The sequence below is a fragment of the Leucopleurus acutus genome, assembly GCF_964270905.1.
Source record: "Leucopleurus acutus genome assembly, chromosome: 20".
Classification (NCBI taxonomy): domain Eukaryota; kingdom Metazoa; phylum Chordata; class Mammalia; order Artiodactyla; family Delphinidae; genus Leucopleurus; species Leucopleurus acutus.
In genome coordinates, this window is record NC_139162.1 from 58,672,966 (window position 1) to 58,693,191 (window position 20,226).

The following is a 20,226-nucleotide window of genomic DNA, read 5'->3' on the forward strand; positions in this document are numbered from 1 at the left end:
ATTAAAGAATGTGCCTAAACACAGGGATAATCTCCCCTTGCTGAGGTACTGTCTTAGACAAAGTGTCTCTTCACAGACTTTCTAGGCCTGAGCCCTAAGTGGCCACACATTCATTCTCATGCATCCTGTCCTGGAGATATCATCACACTGTACCCCCCAGTGGAGTGTTCTGGTCCCTCTCTGTTCCAGCTCTGCCCAGAGACAGAGCTGGACCAGACCCCACGCCCCCGGCCCCCTCCTCCCCAGCTCTAATTCCCTGGCAATGGCAGGTTACTGTTGGGAGAGACCACAACATGTTAACCAATGTGGCTGATGGGGACACAAGTTGTTTTTTTTGCCACACCATGAGGCATGTCGGATCATAGTTCCCTGACCAGGGATGGAACCCGCATCCCCAGCAATGGAAGTGTGGAGTCTTAACTGCTGGACCACCAGGGAAGTCCGGGGACAAAAGTTCTTGACTCACCCCAGGAGGCCCACGGGTCAACAGCCGCCATCCCCCAGGACTGGTCCGTAAAGATACCTGCATCAGAGGATCCGGTTAGGACAAGGAAAGGAAAGAACTGTGACACCAATCCTAGTGACTAAAGGCTACAAATGGAAAAGGAGAACTGTCTCACTAATGCGCAAAACAAAATTCCATAAGTAGAGACCAAGGACGTGTGAAACAAACCCAACATAAGCTAGATTTATAGCAGAAATGCACAGGTGGGTCACTTTCAGGAATTTTATTGATATGACACAGCAACAGAACCATTAAGGACAGAACTACTTAAATAGGCTGGACAGGTATTTGATAAAATTTAACATTACTTAATTTTTAAAAAATATTAGTAGAAAGATACTCCTTTGATATCTTTAATGACAGATACATGAAAGCTCGCTTAAAGATAAAACACACCACTGACACTATTTTAACATTGTTCTTATATCATAAAACACTGCTATATAATAAGAAACAATAATAATAGTAAAAAAATACGGGAGTAGTAGAGAAATTTTGGTTGTACGTACGACTGTCACACAAATCACTAGAAAATCTCTTAAAACTCATGAGACTTCTCAGGAGATGACTATGAAATACACAAAAATTACACTGACTTTAATACAAACAACGAACTTTTTAAAGAAATCTCACTCAGTTCTAATTCTATACCAAGACAGAGAGACCCCCCCCTCCCCAATCCCAAAAGCCCTCAGCCCCTCTCCAGCACATCATTGCTGGGGAGGCCCAGAAGAAACAAGATTTGTACTCACCCCACGAAGCCCACGGGTTGATGGCTGCCATCCTGCAGGATTAATCCACCAGGAGCTTGCCCAGGAGCAGTGGATTTGGGTGATTACTGAAAGCAACTGCAATACCCACCTAGTGATAAAAGTGTAAAAAGACAAAAAATGGTCTTTCCTCACAGAAGATCCAGTGGGAATAAAGAGAACACATCCACAGAAACAAAAACACTCCTACAGAGCATTATAAGAATACAATTTACATGTCAAAAACATAACAGAATTTCTTAAGAGAAATGAAGAGTGACAAGAATTAGCTGAAAAATGGGCACGTTCCAGAATAAGAGAGCAGAAATTTGTCAACAGTTCTCAAGAGACAGCTACTGACAAGGACAAGGTAGCTTTTCTGTTGATTTAACGAAAATTACTATAAAATCTACGTACAACCTTCACATGTAAGTGGCTGTCTAGAGCAGAAAGGAAGGAGGAACGGGGGAATGAATGCTTAATGGGTTCAGGGGTTTTTTCCTTGGGGGTTGTTATGAAAATGTTCTGGAATTATATAGTGGTGATGACTGCACAACGTTCTGAAAGCACAAAAAAATCACTGACTTGTACTATTAAATGGTTAATTTTATGTTACTTAAATTTTATCTTTAAAAAGAAAAAAATCCCCCTGGAAGACCTACCAGGCCCAAGTCTGTCTGTCTCTGCTGGTGCAGAGGCCAAAAGAAAGCCGGGTTTGGAGCCCAGACCATCCCCAACTCCCTAAGTTCTAGGCTTATTTATGCAAGTCCCGCACCTCTCTGAGGGCCCGACGCCCATTGGCAGAGCTCTGCGGATTCCTGGGAGAGTGCATAAAGCGCTGGGACGCCCACTGGGCACCAGGGGCACCGGGATCTGCGCCCGAACTCCAAGTCGGCACACTGAGTATTCTGCACTCTCGCCTGCAACTTGACAAAGTCCTCGGTCACTGTACGTTTAAAGGAGCCCTGGGCTGTTCCCAACCCACTTTTGACTTGCCTCTGCGTCAGATGAGAACGGACTCGTACGAGAAACGCCCGCCAGGGAAGGAAGGGTAGACTCCCCGGAACGGCCTCGAAGGGGTCCTCGCCTCCTGCTTCCTGGCCTCCCGCCCCGGATTTCCTCCGCAACCCTGCCGCGGGTGCGATGCTCTCAGCCCGTCCCGGGAACGGCCGGACTCACCTGGTTCGCAACCACCGGCCTCGCACCCCTGAGGGCCAGTGCCCGCCGCTCTTCGCGGGCGACTTAACAAGCTCGCGTTTGCTTCGCCGGGGACGTTCGGCCCGGCTCGCCCGTGCGTCTGGGGTTCCCGCCCGGAGGACAAAGGCCCGACGCGCAGGGCTCACCCAGGCCCGCCCAGTTGTTCCAGCGCGGCCGCGAGGCCGTAGGCGGGCCGAGGGACCTGCCCTGGCGTCGCGCCCGCCGCGAGTGTAGGCGTCGGCTCTCTCCACCCGTTCTCCCGACCTCCCGGCCAGCGGCAGCGGCAGCGGCAGCAGTAGCAACCCCACGGTCTGGGCGACCGCCTCACCTCAGCAGCGGACAATGGCGGTCGCTCCCCCCACCCACCCCGGCCCGGCGTCGACCGGGACGCGCCGCGCAGGCTGCTGGGAGTGGTAGTTCCAGGCGAAGCGCTTCCGGTTAGACCTTGGCAAGTTCCTGGAGGTGCTCGGCCTCCGAGTTCCTCCTTCTAGGGATTTACCCGGACCGCCGTGCCAGAGACCTCGGCGAGGCGGGCGGTGCTTTCCCAGCGGCGGACCGCGCTCCCCAGCCACCGCTGCCTGAGTTAGGGGGCCTCGGTAAATCGCCGGTCGGCGAGCCTCAGTTTGCCCGTCCGTAGAACGGCGGCTTGCTGTAGCCGCACTTAGCGGTGGGAACTTGGTTGAAGTCTGAGCACTTTCCTTTTCGTTCAGTAGTTAAAAGATTGTAAGGAAGTGATTGTTAGGATACCCTTTTTGGACAAGGAACCTAATTTTGAGCTCCCCCTCACATATGAAGCCCTACTCCTTGTTACCGAGACGAATTTGAGTCCGCTGGACCGAGGCCTCCTTCCCAGCTGTGTTGGGGGTGACCCTTGCTCAGAGCTCCCTGGCCCCTTCCTCCTTGCTCCTTATTCGCCATGCCTGTTCATTTCTCCACCCTAGTTTCGACTGATTAGTTGGGGGGACAGCATGGTGGTCAGAGAGTGGCCAATTGCAGAGAGCCTTAGGGGCATCGGAATGGCTCTGGCTGTGAGCCAGGGCATGGTTCTGAGCAGAGCAGTCATGGGCTCTGGCCTCCTCAAAGGATCACTCACTGTGGCTTCTGTGTGGAGAGCAGAGTTAAAGAGGGTGAGGGAAGGACCAGAGTGACCTTTGTACCAATGCAGTAATCAACGTGGGTGGTGATCCGTGGTCAGACTGTGGAAATGTTAGCGTTCAAAAGGTAGCGCCAACAGGCAGTAGGTTAAAGGTTGTGCATCCTGGGCTGCGGTCCAGTCTGTAATACCCAGAACAAGGAAGGGCATGGAGGAGGCCTCTCAATGCAGAGCAGTTCACCAGGGCCCGGTGGGGAGTGGGTTACAGGTGTGTGATGATACTGCTTCCCTAATACCCAGGCCCTCTCCTACTTCAGGTACCCCAGCTTGTTGGATGCTACCTTGTTCTCTCTGTCACGAGGTGGCAAACGCTGGGGCGAACAGCCATCTTGGATGCCACATTATGGAAGTCTGGGCTACGTCTGAGCTGTTACTGAGGTTTCTGAGTGGGGAGAGACCAGAGCAGTAGGAGAATCTAGGTTGTCTGTGGACATGCCCTTCCTCTGAGAGGTGCCCAAAATGTGGTCACTCCATGCCACGTGAAGGGCTTCAGCTGGTTCCATTTCCTCATAACCAGATAAGAATGAAAGGTAAAGGGGGGGCTTCCCTGGTGGCTCAGTGGTTAAGAATCCACCTGCCAATGCAGGGGACACAGGTTCGAGCCCTGGTCTGGGAAGATCCCACATGCTGCAGAGCAACTAAGCCCGTGTGCCACAACTACTGAGCCTGCGCTCTAGAGCCCATGAGCCACAACTACTGAAGCCCGCGCACCTAGAGCCCATGCTCTGCAACAAGAGAAGCCACCGCAATGAGAAGTCTGCACGCCACAATGAAGAGTAGCCCGCACTGGCCACAACTAGAGAAAGCCTGCACGCAGCAAGGAAGACCCAGTGCAGCCAAAACTAAATAAATAAAACTTAATTAATTTTTTTCTTTTTTTTAAGGTAAAGGGAGGAGGAGTCCAGGATACATTACTTGGAATAAGTAGGGTATTTTATGAACTGGGTTGTAGGGTCGCCAATAGTATAATAACTAGCACAAGTCAGCTAGACTTGAAGTTACCTTATGCTCTCAAATCCTAGGATTAACTCATCTTCTCCAGCTAAGAGTCCAAAAGTCACTAAGGTCAACACTATGGGATTCTGAGTCCCCCCAGAAGGACGTCAAGATGCTTCTTTACTGCTGGTGACCATGCAGAAGCTCCCCCTTCCACAGCTTTTCTTTGCCACCAGTTCACCATTCAGCATCCAAATTCTCACATCTCTGGAATTTAACGTTAGACGTCTGCTCGTTTTTCTTTTAAGAAAAACATGTAAAATATAGTAAACTCGTCAGAGATTCAATGAAACCCTGTGAACACACTCCTAAGCTGAAAAAAAAAAAATCAACCTACAGGCTGAAACACCTGTGTTTCCCTCGCCAATAGAAACCCCCCCTTCCTCCAGAGGCAGCCACTATCCTGAATGAGATGTGGATCACTCCATACATTTCCTGAAACTTTACATGCCTGTGTTCGAAAGCAATAAAAAGCACGTTTTGCATTCATATAAATGCATAAGATTTCATCTGCAACTTGCATTTTTTGCTCCATATATAAGGAAAGATTTATCCTTTCAGTGTTGTTTTTTTTTTCTGTGTGGCATGTGGCATCTTAGTTCCCCAACTAGGGAATCGAACCCGGCCCCCTGCAGTGGAAGCATGGAGTCCTAATGCATTATTTAAAAACTGCATTATTATTATTTTTGCATTATTTTTAAAGATTATTTTTTTGACGTGGACCATTTTTTAAAAGTCTTTATTGAATTTGTTACAGTATTGCTTCTGTTTTATGTTTTGGTTTTTTGGCCATGAGGCATGTGGGATCTTAGCTCTGTAACCAGGGATCGAACCTGCACCCCCCTGCACTGCAATGCAAAGTCTTAACCACTTGACAGCCAGGGAAGTCCCAACAATTGCCTTTTTATATGCTTATAATGAACAACTGGAAATTGAAAATAGTAAAAATACCATTTACCGCAACATCAAAAAATATGAAATACTTAGGGATAAATGTGACAAAAGATGTGAAGAATTCATACATTGAAAACAAAATATTGCTGACAGAAATTAAAGAAGACCTAAACAAATAGAGAAATATACTTGTTTATATGTTAGAGGACTCAATATTGTTAGGATGTCAATTATCTTCAAATATATAGATTCAATGCATTTCCAATCAAAATCCCAGCAGGAGTTTTTGTAGACATGGAATCATATGAAAATGCAAAGACCTAGAATAATAAAAACAACTCAGAAATGAAGAAAATTGGAGAGTTAGCACTATCTGATCTCAAAAATTATTATAAAGTACATAATCGAAACAGCATGGTATTGGTATAAACAGATACATCAATGAAACAGAATATATAGTTCAGAAATAAACCCATACATCTATGGATAACTGATTTTTTACAATGGCACAGAAGGCAACACAGTGGGAAAAGGATAGCCTTTGCAACAAGTAGTACTGGAACAACAGGATATCTATCTTTATTTTTTTTTTTTAAAAAAGAACTTTGATCCTTAACTCACACCGTGTACAAAAATTAAAGTGGATCAACAATTAGAACCCAATTTTTGAAAAAAGAGTAAAATATTTTCATGAAAGAAGATGGGCAAATGACAAACAAGCACTTGAAAAGATGCTCAACATCAATAGTAATTAGAGAAATATAAATTAAAACCACAATCAGTGGTTTCCCTGGTGGCGCAGTGGTTAAGAATGCAGGGGACACAGGTTCAATCCCTGGTCTGGGAAAATCCTACATGCCACAGAGCAACTAAGCCCATGCACCACAGCTACTGAGCCTGCGCTCTAGAGCCCATGAGCCACAACTACTGAGCCTGCGTGCCACAACTACTGAAGCCCGCGCACCTAGAGCCCATGCTCTGCAACAAGAGTAGCCACTGCAATGAGAAGCCCGCGTACCGCAATGAAGAGTAGCCCTTGCTCACCAAAACTAGAGAAAGCCCACGCGTAGCAACAAAGACCCAACACAGCCAAAAATAAATAAATTAAATAAATAAATTTATTTAAAAAAAACAGGGCTTCCCTGGTGGCGCAGTGGTTGAGAGTCTGCCTGCCAATGCAGGGGACGTGGGTTCGTGCCCCGGTCCGGGAAGATCCCACATGCCGCGGAGCGGCTAGGCCCGTGAGCCATGGCCGCTGAGCCTGCGTGTCCAGAGCCTGTGCTCCATAACGGGAGAGACCACAACAGTGAGAGGCCCGCGTACCGCAAAACAAAACAAAAAAAACACAACGAGAATCCAATACACATCTACTGGAGTTGCAAAAATCAAAAAGACTGACTATACCAAATATTGATGGGGATGTGGAGGAACTGGAACTCTCATACTTTGCTGATGGGAATGTAAAATGGTATAACCACTTTGAAAAACAAAATGACAGTTTCTTAAAATGCTGAACTTACACCTACTGTATGATCCAGATGTTTTAATCCTATTTATCGAAAAGGAAATATATGTCCATACAAAGACTTGTACACTATACTAGTGTTCATAGCAGCTTTACTTGTAATAGCTCCAAACTGGAAACAACCCAAATGTCCACCAACAAATGACTGGATAAACAAATTGTAGTAGATCCATAAAATGGAATACTAGTCAGCAGTAAAATGGAATGACCTATTGATACATGCAACAACATGGATGGATATCAAAATAATTATGCTAAGTAAAAGAAGCCAGCTCCCCCTCCCCCCAAAAAAAGAGTATGCAACATATCATTCCATTTATATACAAGTCTAGAAAATTCAAGCTAATCTATAGTAACCGAAAGCAGACCTGTGGTCATTTGGGAACAGAGGAATGGGGAAGGATGTGGAGAGGTAGGAGGAGAGACTTCACGGGGCATGAAGAAACGTGCGGGGGTGATGGTCATATTCATTTTCTTGATTGTGGTGATGGTTTTACAGATTTAAACGTCAAAATTGGAACTTCCCTGGAGGTCCAGTGGTTAAGACCCAGCGCTTCCATTGCAGGGGGCACGGGTTCAACCCCTGATAGGGGATCTAAGATCCCACAGGCCGCATGGCGTGGCCAAAAGAAAAATAATTTTTAAAAAAAAGGTCAAGGGGGGCTTCCCTGGTGGCGCAGTGATTGAGAGTCCGCCTGCCGATGCAGGGGACACGGGTTCGTGCCCCGGTCCAGGAAGATCCCACATGCTTGCGTACCGCAAAAAAAAAAAAAAAAAAAAAAAAGTCAAGTGGACTTCCCTGGTGGTCCAGTGGTAAAGAATCTGCCTTCCAATGCAGGGGACGCAGGTTCGACCCCTGGTCAGGGAACTAAGATCCCACGTGCTGCAGGGCAACTAAGCCTGTGCGCCTCAACTAGAGAGAGAAGCCCGCGCACGCCAGCGAAGGATCCTGCATGCCGCAGTGAAGATCCCGCGTGCTGCAACTAAGACACGATGCAGCCAAAAATAAAATTTTTTTAAAAAGGTCAAAATTTATGAAATTGTACACTTTAAATACGTGCAGTTTATTTTTATTTATTTATTTTTTTGGCTGCGTTGGGCCTTCGTTGCTGCGCTCGGGCTTCCTCTAGTTGCAGTGATCGGGGGATAGTCTTCATTGCGGTGCGCGTGTTTCTCATTGTGGTGGCTTCTCTTGTTGAGGAGCACAGGCTCTAGGCACAAGGGCTTCAGTAGTTGTGGCACGCAGGCTCAGTATCTGCGGCACACACGCCCTAGAGCGCATGAGCTCAGTAGTTGTGGCTCACAGGCTCTCGAGCACAGGCTCAGTAGTTGTGGCGCATGGGCTTAGTTGCTCCGCAGCATGTGGGATCTTCTAGGACCAGGGATTGAGCCCGTGTCCCCTGAATTGGCAGGTAGATTCTTAACCACTGCACCACTAGGGAAGTCCATGTGCAGTTTTATTATGTGTCAATTATATTGCAATTAAGCTGATTAGAAAGTCTTTTAGGAGAAAATACAAGCTACTATTTTTAGGACCCAAACGTAGTTGGGATTTTGAACTGAAGACATAAAACACAAACAATGAAAGAAAAAAGACATTTTTAAAAATCCTTCTTTTCTTCAAAAGACACCATAAACAAAGTAAAAGACAGCACTCCATGCTTCCACTGCATGCACAGCTTGAGGAATCCCAGTTCCCCCACCAGGGATTTGAACCCAGGCCACGGCAGTGAAAGCACCAAATCCTAACCACTAGACCACAAGGGAACTCTCTGCAATTAATTTTTTTGAGTACTTAGGATTTTTGTTATTTCAACTGTTTAAAAAACAACAAAAACAAAATGGAAAAAGATCTTTCCAAAATAACTGGATATTTACCTAAGGAAATTATTCTCACATAAAATCTCTAGAAGAACATCATTAACAACAACAACAAGAAAAAGTTACTGTGGCCAATAACACTGAAAATATTCCTCTTTTTATAGCAAAACCCAGGCCATGGCAGTGATAGTGCTGAACCCTAACCACTAGACCACCAGGGAGCTCCCTGCAATTTTTTAAAAAAAATATTTATTTATTTGGCTGTACTGGGTCTTAGTTGTGGCATGTGGCATCTTCGTTGCCACGTGCCAGATCTTTAGTTGCGGCATGCGGGCTATGTTAGTTGCAGCATGCAGGATCTACTTCCCTGACCAGGGATCGAACCTGGGCCCCCTGCATTGGGGGCGCAGAGTCTTAACCACTGGACCACCAGGGATTTTTGAATATTGATCTTGTATTGTGCAATCCTGCTATACTCACTTGCTAGTCCTAATAGTTTTTTTCTTTTTTGATTCCATCAGATTTTTACATTGAAGATCAGTTAATCTGTAAATAACAGATTTTACTTCTTCCATTCCAATACGGATTCCTTTTATTCCATTTTCTTGCCAATTGCCTTAGCTAGAACCTCCATTACAATGTTGAATAGAAGTGGTGAGATCAGACATCCTTGTCTTGTCTCATCTTAGGGGTAAAGCATTCCGTTTTTTACTATTGAGTGTGATATTACCTGTAGGTTTTTGTAGATGCCTTTTATCAGGTTGAGGCAAGGGACATGAAAGAACTTGCTAGCGTAATGGAAATGTTGTGTCTTGATATGCATTTGTCAAAAATGATTCAATGGTGCATCTAAGATATGAGCACTTCACTGTTCTGGGTACACAGCAAAATTCTAGGCTAAGGGGATTCTCAGGATGAGAAAATTACTTCTGCACTTGGAGTTCTTCCTGCCCCAAGTTTGGGGCTGTGTTCCATCCGCTCACTGTTGTCCAGGGCTCTGCTGCTTTCTCCTTCTTTGTTCAGAGTTGCTCTAGCCAATTTTGAGGCCTACCTGCGCCCAGGCCAGTTGCTTGCCCCCAGCGTGCTCACCTGTGAAGGGGCCACCTCCTTGAAATGCATCAAGGCTCCCTTGCTCCCAGCCCCTCCTTGGTAGTGTGCCATAGGAGAGCATAATTTTTAAACGTTGTTTTACTCATTGTTACATTGGGAGCTAAGGTTGTTCATGCACTCCTACATCTTCACTGGAAACAAGTTTGATGTTGTCATTTTCTTTAAAGCTACCTCTGTGATTAAAATGTAGTCAGGGGGAGAATCACAGGTGAGGGCCCCAGTAAGCTTTTCCATGTTAAGGATCTGAATCTTAAATTCTGGATGAAATGGGAAGACACAGGAACTTTCTCCACAGAGGCTGGCATGACAGGAGTTAACGTTTCAGCAGGAATTCTACCTGCTGTTTGAAGAATAAACAGGTAAACAAATCTTTGCAAACTCTGATAAATGGTGTGACGAAGGATCAGCTAGGTCTGGTTGGTCATGAATGTCCTTTCTAAAGTGATGTCTAAGCCCAGACCAGAAGGATGGGTCTCAGCTTCCCAAAGGTTATGCTGGGTGGACTGTGGTTCCAGATGGAGGGAAAAACATTTGCAGGCACCTTGCCAAGATTCCAGGAACCAGAACAGGGCCAGTGCAAGCCAAGCAGGGTGAACACCTGGGACAGTGCTACGGTGGGAGCATTCAGAGGCAGGCAGAAACCAGACACAGGCTGAGAAGTTACTTATTCTGGGAACTGTGCTGAATAAGTAAGCTGCATGTGTATCAAATGGTACACATTCACTGTAAACAAAATTGCTTAGGAAAAGGTAGAGCAAACATTGCTTAAAAGTCCCATTACCCATAGATAATCAATGTCAACATGTGGGTGACATTCTTCCACAGAGTTCCCCTGAGATTTATGGTTTCATAAAGTTGGGATCATCCAGGTTGTTATGAACCTAATTTTGTCTCCCAACAATATGCCATTTAATTTCTGCACCATAGTTACTTAAACATTCTCCTATTGGTGAGCATTTCTTATTTTGCTGTTACAAACCGTGCTATAACAAAGGTCCTAGGCCCGTGTGCGTCCATAACTGGGCAGTTATTTCCAAGGGTGAGACTGCTGAATCAACTCATGAGCATACTTTACATATGGACACTTCTAACCTGACCACCCTATAAAGAGGGTGCACCCATATAACCATCCATGGGTGCTGAATAATAGGGTCAATTTCCCTACTAGTTTTGCCTACATCCAACACAGTCTTTTAAAATCCTTGCCAGTCTCTACCTGTCAGTTAGCCTCCTGGGACTGAATTTTCTGCAGTCTAAACAGAACTTCCTTACTAGGATTTTTGTATTAAATGAGGTTACTTAGACTGAATGCTTGGGATACTGCCTACCTCATAACAGGTGCCCAAGTATATACTTTTATCATTTTTATTTATATCTCTTTGATTATTGATGAGTTTATACACTTTTCCGTGTATTTATTGTCCATATGTACTCCTTTTGTGAACTGCCTGCTCATACATAAGGACTGGTGAGCAACCTTGCCTTGGTCCTTCCTGAATGGAACAGGAACGGCTCTAGATCAGGAATTGGCAAAGCTTTTCTGGCATTTTGGCTTTTCAGGCCATGCGACCTCTTTCACAGCTACTCTACCTCATAAAGCAGCTACCGACAACATGGAAATGAGTGGGTACATGCTATGTTCCAAAAAAACTTTACTCACAAAAACACATGGGCCAGATTTGGCCTGTGGGCCCTAGTTTGCCAACCTCAGCTCTAGTGCCACCATTAAGCCTGATATCATCATATTATAAAAATACTTTTTCCGGGCTTCCCTGGTGGCGCAGTGGTTGGGAGTCCGCCTGCCGATGCAGGGGACACGGGTTCGTGCCCCGGTCCGGGAAGATCCCACATGCCGCGGAGCAGCTGGGCCCGTGAGCCATGGCCGCTGAGCCTGCATGTCCAGAGCCTGTGCTCCGCAACGGGGAGAGGCCACAACGGTGAGAGGCCCACGTACCGCAAAAACAAACAAACAAAAATACTTTTTCCGTTACCAGGGTTTTTTTCTCCCCCGAAATAATAAATATTAAGTTTTATCAGCTTCTTTTTCATTAACCATTGAGATGACTTGTTTTTCTCCACTGCTTGATTAAAATGGAGCATGGTAGTCGTATATTTCCTAATACAAAGTACCCATTTACTGGAGTGATTGTTCCTAAATCCAGGTGTACTCTCTGTAATGTCTGGTCTGCAACTTTTGCATTAATATTCCTGAGAGATATTGGCCTTTTTCTTTCTTTGAGCTTTGACAGACTGGTATCACAAAAGAGGTAGCATTCAACTCTCTATATGTTCTGGAATAGTTGTATATCAAAGAATTTTCTATTTCTTGAAGGTGGAAATAATTCAGTGGTAAAATAGCTTGGGCTTGAAATTTTGTGGAGTAATTTCCTGAGAACTTTTTCAATTTATTCTGAAATGTTTCGTCTATTAGGTTTTCTGTGTCTTCTTCAGTCAATATTATGTTTTTCTAGAAAACTATCTTTTTCGTCTAAGTTTTTCAGGTGTTAACATAAAAATGTACAAATCTTATGATATAATTTTCTCTATGTTTATTTCCCTTTTCATTTCCAATGGTGCAAATCTGTGTGTTATTTTTCTTGATCGTGTTAGTTTGGAATTTATAGTTTGTTTTTCTCAGAATCATCTTTTACTATGTATTTTCTCCTTTTATCACTATTACATCCTTGTTTCTGCCTTGATTAGAAATATTTTTTTTCTAATTTCTTGTGTTTAGCACTAAATTTATTTCCATTTCTTCTTGTTTTTGCTACTTTAGTGCACCCATTTCTAATGATTCAGACTGACATTTGAGCTTCTTTCTCCTCCTTGTATTTTTTTTTTTTTTTTTTTTTTGTGGTACGCAGGCCTCTCACTGCTATGGCCTCTCCCGCTGCGGAGCACAGGCTCCGGACGCGCAGGCTCAGCGGCCATGGCTCACGAGCCCAGCCGCTCCGTGGCATGCAGGATCCTCCCAGACCGGGGCACAAACGTGTGTCCCCTGCATCGGCAGGCGGACTCTCAACCACTGCGCCACCAGGGAAGCCCCTCCTCCTTGTATTTTTATTTGTTGTAAAACTGTACCAATTTTTAGAGAAACATAAAAAGGCCCAGTATTCCCAGACTCTTATTAAATTAGCTATGTTCATTTCTGTTTTCTTCTAAGCCCTTGTCCAGATGCACACATAGGATAACACAGCCACAACAATTCTGCACTTCTCAGTACACATTACAGGTGCTTTCCGTATTTCTACACAGTGTTCATAATAACAGTTTATGGTGACTTCCTGAAACAAATTAGAAGTACCCTAACTTTCTAGCACTGGAGAACAAAGAAGTAAATCATAGCACTCTGGCTCTTTGAAATAGTACATTCAGTCTTTGAGTCAAATATCATCAACCTATTCTGACTTCTCAGCAACGGCCTTTCCCACACTGGGTGATTGTATTAGCTAGTATTATTGAAGGGAGTTTTGATTTTACTAATTATTTTTCATTGGCAATTTACCCAGGTATCAAATACCACCCAGTCTCAGCCCTTCTCTGGAAATGGTTAAAAAAGACAAAATCTACATATACTTGTATAGCTTTTGTGAATTAAAATGAAATGTGTAATTTCCTCCCCCTGGTATGAGTTCTTTGGTGCCCAATAAAGTTAGAACCTTGATTGAAAGCTTTCCTACACTGATGACATTCATATGGTTTCTCTCCAGTGTGTGTTCTCTTATGTTGAGTGAAGGATAAATGAAAACTGTAAGTTTTCCCACATTCATTACATTTGTAGGGTTTCTCTCCAGTATGTGTTCTCTTGTGCACATTAAGATTACACCGTCCACTGAAGGATTTTCTACATTCATCACATTTATAGGGATTCTCTCTAGTATGAGTTCTCTGATGTACATTAAGGTGAGAATTTTGGCTAAAAGATTTTCCACATTTATTACATTTATAAGGTTTCTCAAAAGTGTGAATTCTCTGGTGCAAAATGAGGTGAACACTCTGCCAGAAAGATTTCCCACATTCATTACATTCATAGGCTTTTTCTCTACTGAGATTTCTTAGATGGTGAGAAAGAGATGAAAGCTTCTTAAAGGCTTTCCCACATTCATTACATTCATAGGACTTCTCCCTACCATGAGTTCTCATGAACTGAGAGAGGTGTGACCTATGGGCAAAAAAATCCCCACTTTCCTTATATCCATACATTTTTCTCCAGTATTAATTATCTCATGTGTAGAAAAGCATATGCTCTGGTTGGTATATTTATTGTAAGTCATTCAACTTACACAATTTTTCCAGGACTTTTCCACATGGATTGCCTTTACAAGATTTCTTTTCTACTAAGATTTCCTGATGATTCTGAAAAACAAAATTATGCTGTAAACTGTGAACTCCTGAGTCCGTTTATTAAAATGTTCTTTGATAAGAAATCTCTGTGAAGAAACAAAGTCGGAATAGAAGCTGCATTTCCCCACAACTTCAGCATTTTCCCAATCCCCATCCGGGGTCACTAGTTGCCCTTGTTCATATTCCACTGGCCCCACACTAACACTGTACATCTTCTGCTTTCCGGATTCATCCTCAGATTTCCAGTCATCTGCTATGGTAGAACACCAGGAATCACCCATTGTGTATCTTTCCAGGTTCATGCTGCTGGGTAATCTGTCACCAGAAATGGCCTCTGTTGGTGGTGACTCTTGGCTTTTAGGTCTGCTTCCATGCTGAAAGGAAATGAAAAACAGGTGCTTGGGAAAAAAAACTCCTAGAGTGAGAATGATGAGATAAAAGCAACAAGATGTGCACAATACAAGTAGATGTTTTTAAATATCAACTAAGGGAACAGAGGGAACTTTGAGAAGAGAAGCCACAAAATGTACACACAGAACAAGAGGAATCCACAGGAAGACTGGTCAGCTAAAAAAGTCATCAGCAAAACAGGGGGAGAAGACATATCAGGGGAAACATCATGGAATAAGCAGACATCCCAAACATAAAATATTCTGAACAGCCACCTCTCTTAATCCTTAGATATCTCCAAATTCTGATCCATCTCCCTAGTTAGGTCCATTCCTCCTGTAACTGACATCATATTAACCTTCCTAACAAACAAGTTTCACAATGTCAAGAGGATACCTCTTGATCCTCCCGAGCACTCAGAACCAGGGTCAAACTACCACAGCTCTCCTTGTTCCATTTTCTGCTGGGTTTCTTTAGTTCTCCCTGTAAGTGACCATTTCCCCCATTAACACACAATTCCTGTCTGTTTGAGGCCTGTCTGTTTTGATTCCCAAGGTCCCAGGTGACAGCAACCCTTCCCTTTCTTCTCATCATTCAGGTCACAACTCCCAGGTAACCTCCTCTAAGAGACCCTCTCTGACCTCCCCTCCTATATGGGTTACTCCTCATTTTCCAGCTCACGGTCCTGTTTTATCTGCTGCTCAGCACTGGTTAGCGCTATTTAACATCACCTTGTTCGTTTGGTCCTTTATTGTCTCCTCTTCCTCAGATACCAGCACAGCACTGGTAGCTCTGTGGGTGCCTGGTACATGTCTGTGAGGTGGACAGAGGGTACACAATTGTGCTCCTGCCAGGCGGGGAGGCCTTACATTCCTGTCCACAGGGAGGAGGCTATGGAATTGTCTGTGAGGAGGGCTTTGCAAAGTCAAGCAGAGCAAAGGAGGGGACCCAGAAACCTGCAGTGGGTTTCTCCATGAGTCCTTAGCTGGACCCTAACTGCAAATGTATCGGAAAAGGCTCTCAAAGACCTGGCAAAGAACAGCTGCTAGGTTTCTGAGCAGAGGTTTCAGGAGTTACACAGTGTTGGGAGGCATTAGAGTTCTGACCCACCTTGGGCAAAAGAACATCAGTAAGCACCCAAGGCATTCAGCTGAAACCCTAGAAAGCTACATCCCAGAAGGAAAGACCATGCCCAAGAATTAGGGCTACACCCAAGGATTAAGCAAAATCAAAGTAACTCTACCTTAATCAATCCTAAACCAAGCCTCATCAGGATTAGGGTGATTTGTAATTATTTAACCACCTACCAAAACAAAATTCACACTCTTTAGTAGAAGATAACAATCTATAGTCCCTACAAGGTATCATCCACAGTGTCCAGTACACAAAAAACTGACTAGAATCAGGAAATGTAAGAATCAGGAAAATGTGACACATAATCAAGAAAAAAAAAGTCAACAAAAACAGATATCCCAAACATCAGAAGTAGCAGGAAAAGATTTTAAAATTATTATAAACATGATAAATAATTTCATGGAAAAAAAAGAAGAAAAGAACCAAAAAAAATTCTACAACTAAATAAAAGTATAATATCTGACGTAAACCATGAATGCACTTAACTGCAGTCTGGACACAGTAGAAGAAAGGACTGTGAATTAAGGCAGTAGGTGGAAAATTTATGATGATACAAAGGAAGTGAAAAGAATGTAAAAACAGAGCATCTGACACAGGATTAACGTGTAACGTGTAATGTTAAAGCAGAGAGACAGAAAGCAGCAGAAGGCATATTTGAAGAGATGTGGGAGAGTTTTCCTAGATTGATTAAAGGCACCATCCTATAGATCCTACAAGCTCAGCAAACTCCAAACAGAATCATTTCAAAGAAGACCTCACCTAAAACATCACAATCTGTTGAAAACCAAATAAAAAGTAAAAATCTTAAAAAGTAATCAGAAGAAAACAACAGATTATATTCATGGAACAACAAGAAGGAAAACAGCTGACTTCCCACAAGAAACAATGGAAACAAGGAAACAAAAGACAAACATCTTTTTTTTTTTTTTTTTTTTTTTTTTTTTTTTGCGGTACGAGGGCCTCTCACTGTTGTGGCCTCTCCCGTTGTGGAGCACAGGCTCCGCACGCTCAGGCTCAGTGGCCATGGCTCACGGGCCTAGCCGCTCCGTGACATGTGGGATCTTCCCGGACCAGGGCACAAACCCGTGTCCCCTGCATCGGCAGGCAGACTCTCAACCACTGCGCCACCAGGGAAGCCCCAAGACAAACATCTTTTTTTTTCCCCACATCTTTATTGGAGTATAATTGCTTTACAATGGTGTGTTAGTTTCTGCTTTACAACAAAATGAATCAGTTATATATATACATATGTTCCCATATCTCTTCCCTCTTGCATCTCCCTCCCTCCCACCCTCCAGATCCCACCCCTCCAGGCGATCACAAAGCACCGAGCTGATCTCACTGTGCTATGCGGCTGCTTCCCACTAGCTATCTACCTTACGTTTAAAGCTGAAAGAAAAAACCTAAAATTTTATATCCAAGAAAAAAATCCTTCCAAAATGAAGGCTTAATAAAGACATTTTTAGGCACGCATGCGCATACACACACACACACACACACACACACACACACACACACACACACAAAGTGGAGAGAATTTTTCATCATCTGAGCATATCACAAGAAATACTACAGCATGTTTTGTTGTTGTTTTTACATAGAGTAGTTTATTCTCTATCACTCTACAGTCATAAGAAATGATATAACAATAAAACTGAAAGGTAACTAACATAATACTGATGATGAAACTCAATAACAAAGCAGGTACCTGAAACTGAACATCGTTTAACAAAATGGAGGAAAAGCCACGAGCTGATGTTGTCTTTTAACTCTTGACCCTCTATCTTTTCACTACTGCATTCAGCCAATATTCCTTACTAGTAATGGCTTCTATCAACTGCCTGCATAACCTGGGTTTTAGAAGATTCATGTCTAACTAGAAGCTTCTCCCCTTCCACCATTATCCTTCATAACAGCAGGAGTATAGGTATGTGCATTTATTTCCTGGCAAATGTTCTATCCCTAAGATCTGATATTTATAACATTAGCATTTAAATTTTATTATTATCTTTCAAAAACTATTCTTCTCTTTGTTAAATCAATTATCATCGATGTTAATTTTTTATCTACAGGTAATTTCTGTTGCTAATACTCTATGGTGATAGTAAAACAACCTCAAAACTCTAGCATAAGGTTACCCTCTGAGAGTTAATCTAGTAAAATTAACAAATAATGACTGAGACTCATCATCTGTATAAATAAGCAAAGTGTCAATTATTGTAAATGTCTGCCTCAATCTCAACCAGGGTAACGGCAGTCTGATCTTGGGGAGAAATTACTGATACGTGATGTTAAGTAAGAAAGCTAGAACCGAATCAGTACGAGAAAGATCATAATAATAGAAGTAACTTGGATGGTGGTATTTGCAAAGCACTGAAATCTGGCATGTTACATCTGTTAGATATATAACCTGATATATAACAAATATTTACTGAGTTAAGTAATCTGAACTGAGAATAAAGAAGCCAGATATGGTGATAATGTAGTCCTTACCCTAATAGATGTTTACTGTTCAAGGGCAACAACCTGCAGAGAAAATCTTATGATTCTGACGTTTGACATCATATTTTTTAGCATGTCATTACACACTTCAATGTATGATAAATACAGCTAGTAAAGTCATTCTAAATGACAATCTCTGGGGGAAAACTATACATGAAAACCAGATTCCATTTTACTCCCTCCCCACTTAATTTCCATTTTTTTAATGTAACTTTTTTGTTGAGCCCGTATTAAACACTTACCAAAACAGAATCAAAAAGGTGAAAGGTCACAGGCAGTGTGGGTTTAGACTTTAAAGCACCAAACCCAGAGACACAGGAACTGAACCATCAGTTCTAATCTCATTAATTTGTTTCCTGTAGATGCTCTCTGCTCCCTTAAAAACAGTTCATGAACTGCACCTCCCTCCCAGAGAGAAGTGAGACACATGTGGGAGCCTCATCCAGGCTGGAATGACAGAAGAAGCAGCCAAGACTTTAGAATGATGACAGACTCATCTGAAGTCTCCTCCAGGTACAGTAAGTTTTTTAGCCTGAAAGGAAACCATCAAAGACAGAAGCCTGGGTCTGCAGAAAGGAATGAAGAGCAACCCCAAAACTAATTAACTAGGAAAAAAATATTGTACAAAATTACTTTTAAATTTCTTTAAAATGCTGGTGACCGTACAAAGCAAGAATAACAACAATGCATAGGTCTTCCCTGGTGGCACAGTGGTTGAGAGTCCTCCTGCCGATGCAGGGGACACGGGTTCGTGCCCTGGTCCTGGAAGATCCCACATGCCGCGGAGTGGCTGCACCCGTGAGCCATGGCCGCTGAGCCTGCGCGTCCGGAGCCTGTGCTCCGCAACAGGAGAGGCCACAACAGTGAGAGACCCGCGTACCGCAAAAAAAAAAGAAAAAAAATGCATAATGGACTTATATAATATGTAAAAAGTGATATATACAACAGGGAAAACTGCAATTATACTAATATATAAGTTCTTACATTAAGTGGCATAATATTAATTCCAGGTAGATTATTATAAAATAAAATTTGTATTGTTAACCTTAGAGCAAATAAAACATAAGATTATACAATATTACAAAGACATAAAGCTAAGAAGAAATAAAAGGAGATGAAATGGAATAAATACCCAATTAATCCAAAAGAAGGCAGAATGGAAAAACAAAGGTACAAAGACCAGATGAGACAAACAGAATAACAAGGTGGCAGACATAAACCCAAACATATCAGTATATAATAAATACAAATTTACTGAACAAATTAAGAAATAAGACTGGCAAAATGGATTACAAACAAAACCCAATTAAATGCTGTTTACAAGAGGCTCACTTTAACATTTCAACAGGTGAGTTGAAAGTAAAAATAAAGAAAAGGACATGTGGGACTTCCCTAGTGGTCCAGTGGCTAAGGCTCTGCGCTCCCAATGCAGGGTGTCTGGGTTCGATCCCTGGTCAGGGAACTAGATCCCACATGCAATCTTCGCATGTGGCACTGAAGATCCTGTGTGCGGCAATTAAGGCCCGGCGCAGCCAAATAAATAAATATTAAAAAAAAAAAAGTGTATGTTCAATAGGAAGACCGAACAATCTGGCATGTCATTAAGCCCAGTAACATAGCTTCAAAATACATGAAGCAAAAATTGATAAAAAATATTCAGAGATACAAACTACTATGTATAAAATAGATAAGCAACAGGATATATTGCACAGCACAGGGAAATAGTCATTGTTTTGTAATAATTTTAAATGGAATATAATCTATAATACTGAATCACTATTTTGTACACCTGAAACTAATATAACATTGTAAGTTAACTATACTTCAATAAAAAAATAAAGTTACGCTAGCTTCACAAAAACTTTAAGTTTTCATCACAAGAAATAAAAACTTATAGCTATGTGGT

At 42.9% G+C, this 20,226-nt stretch overlaps 1 protein-coding gene across 7 annotated transcripts in view; it reads right to left on the reverse strand.

Moving 5' to 3' along the window:
* ZNF606 (zinc finger protein 606) overlaps positions 1–20,226 on the reverse strand; it is a 53,994-nt gene that overhangs the window by 17,552 nt on the left and 16,216 nt on the right. For 5 of the 7 annotated variants that reach the window (XM_082863270.1, XM_082863267.1, XM_082863268.1 and 2 more), the window contains 2 exons: positions 1,258–1,366; positions 467–523 (listed from right to left, as the gene is read on the reverse strand). In XM_082863270.1, coding sequence (XP_082719396.1) covers positions 467–523; positions 1,258–1,288 — 88 coding nt within the window. In that variant the 5' untranslated portion in view covers positions 1,289–1,366. Of the gene's footprint in view, positions 1–466; positions 524–1,257; positions 1,367–2,029; positions 2,165–2,433; positions 2,746–20,226 lie in introns of those variants that run through there. The other 2 variants (XM_082863269.1, XM_082863271.1) reach the window with 2 other exon arrangements.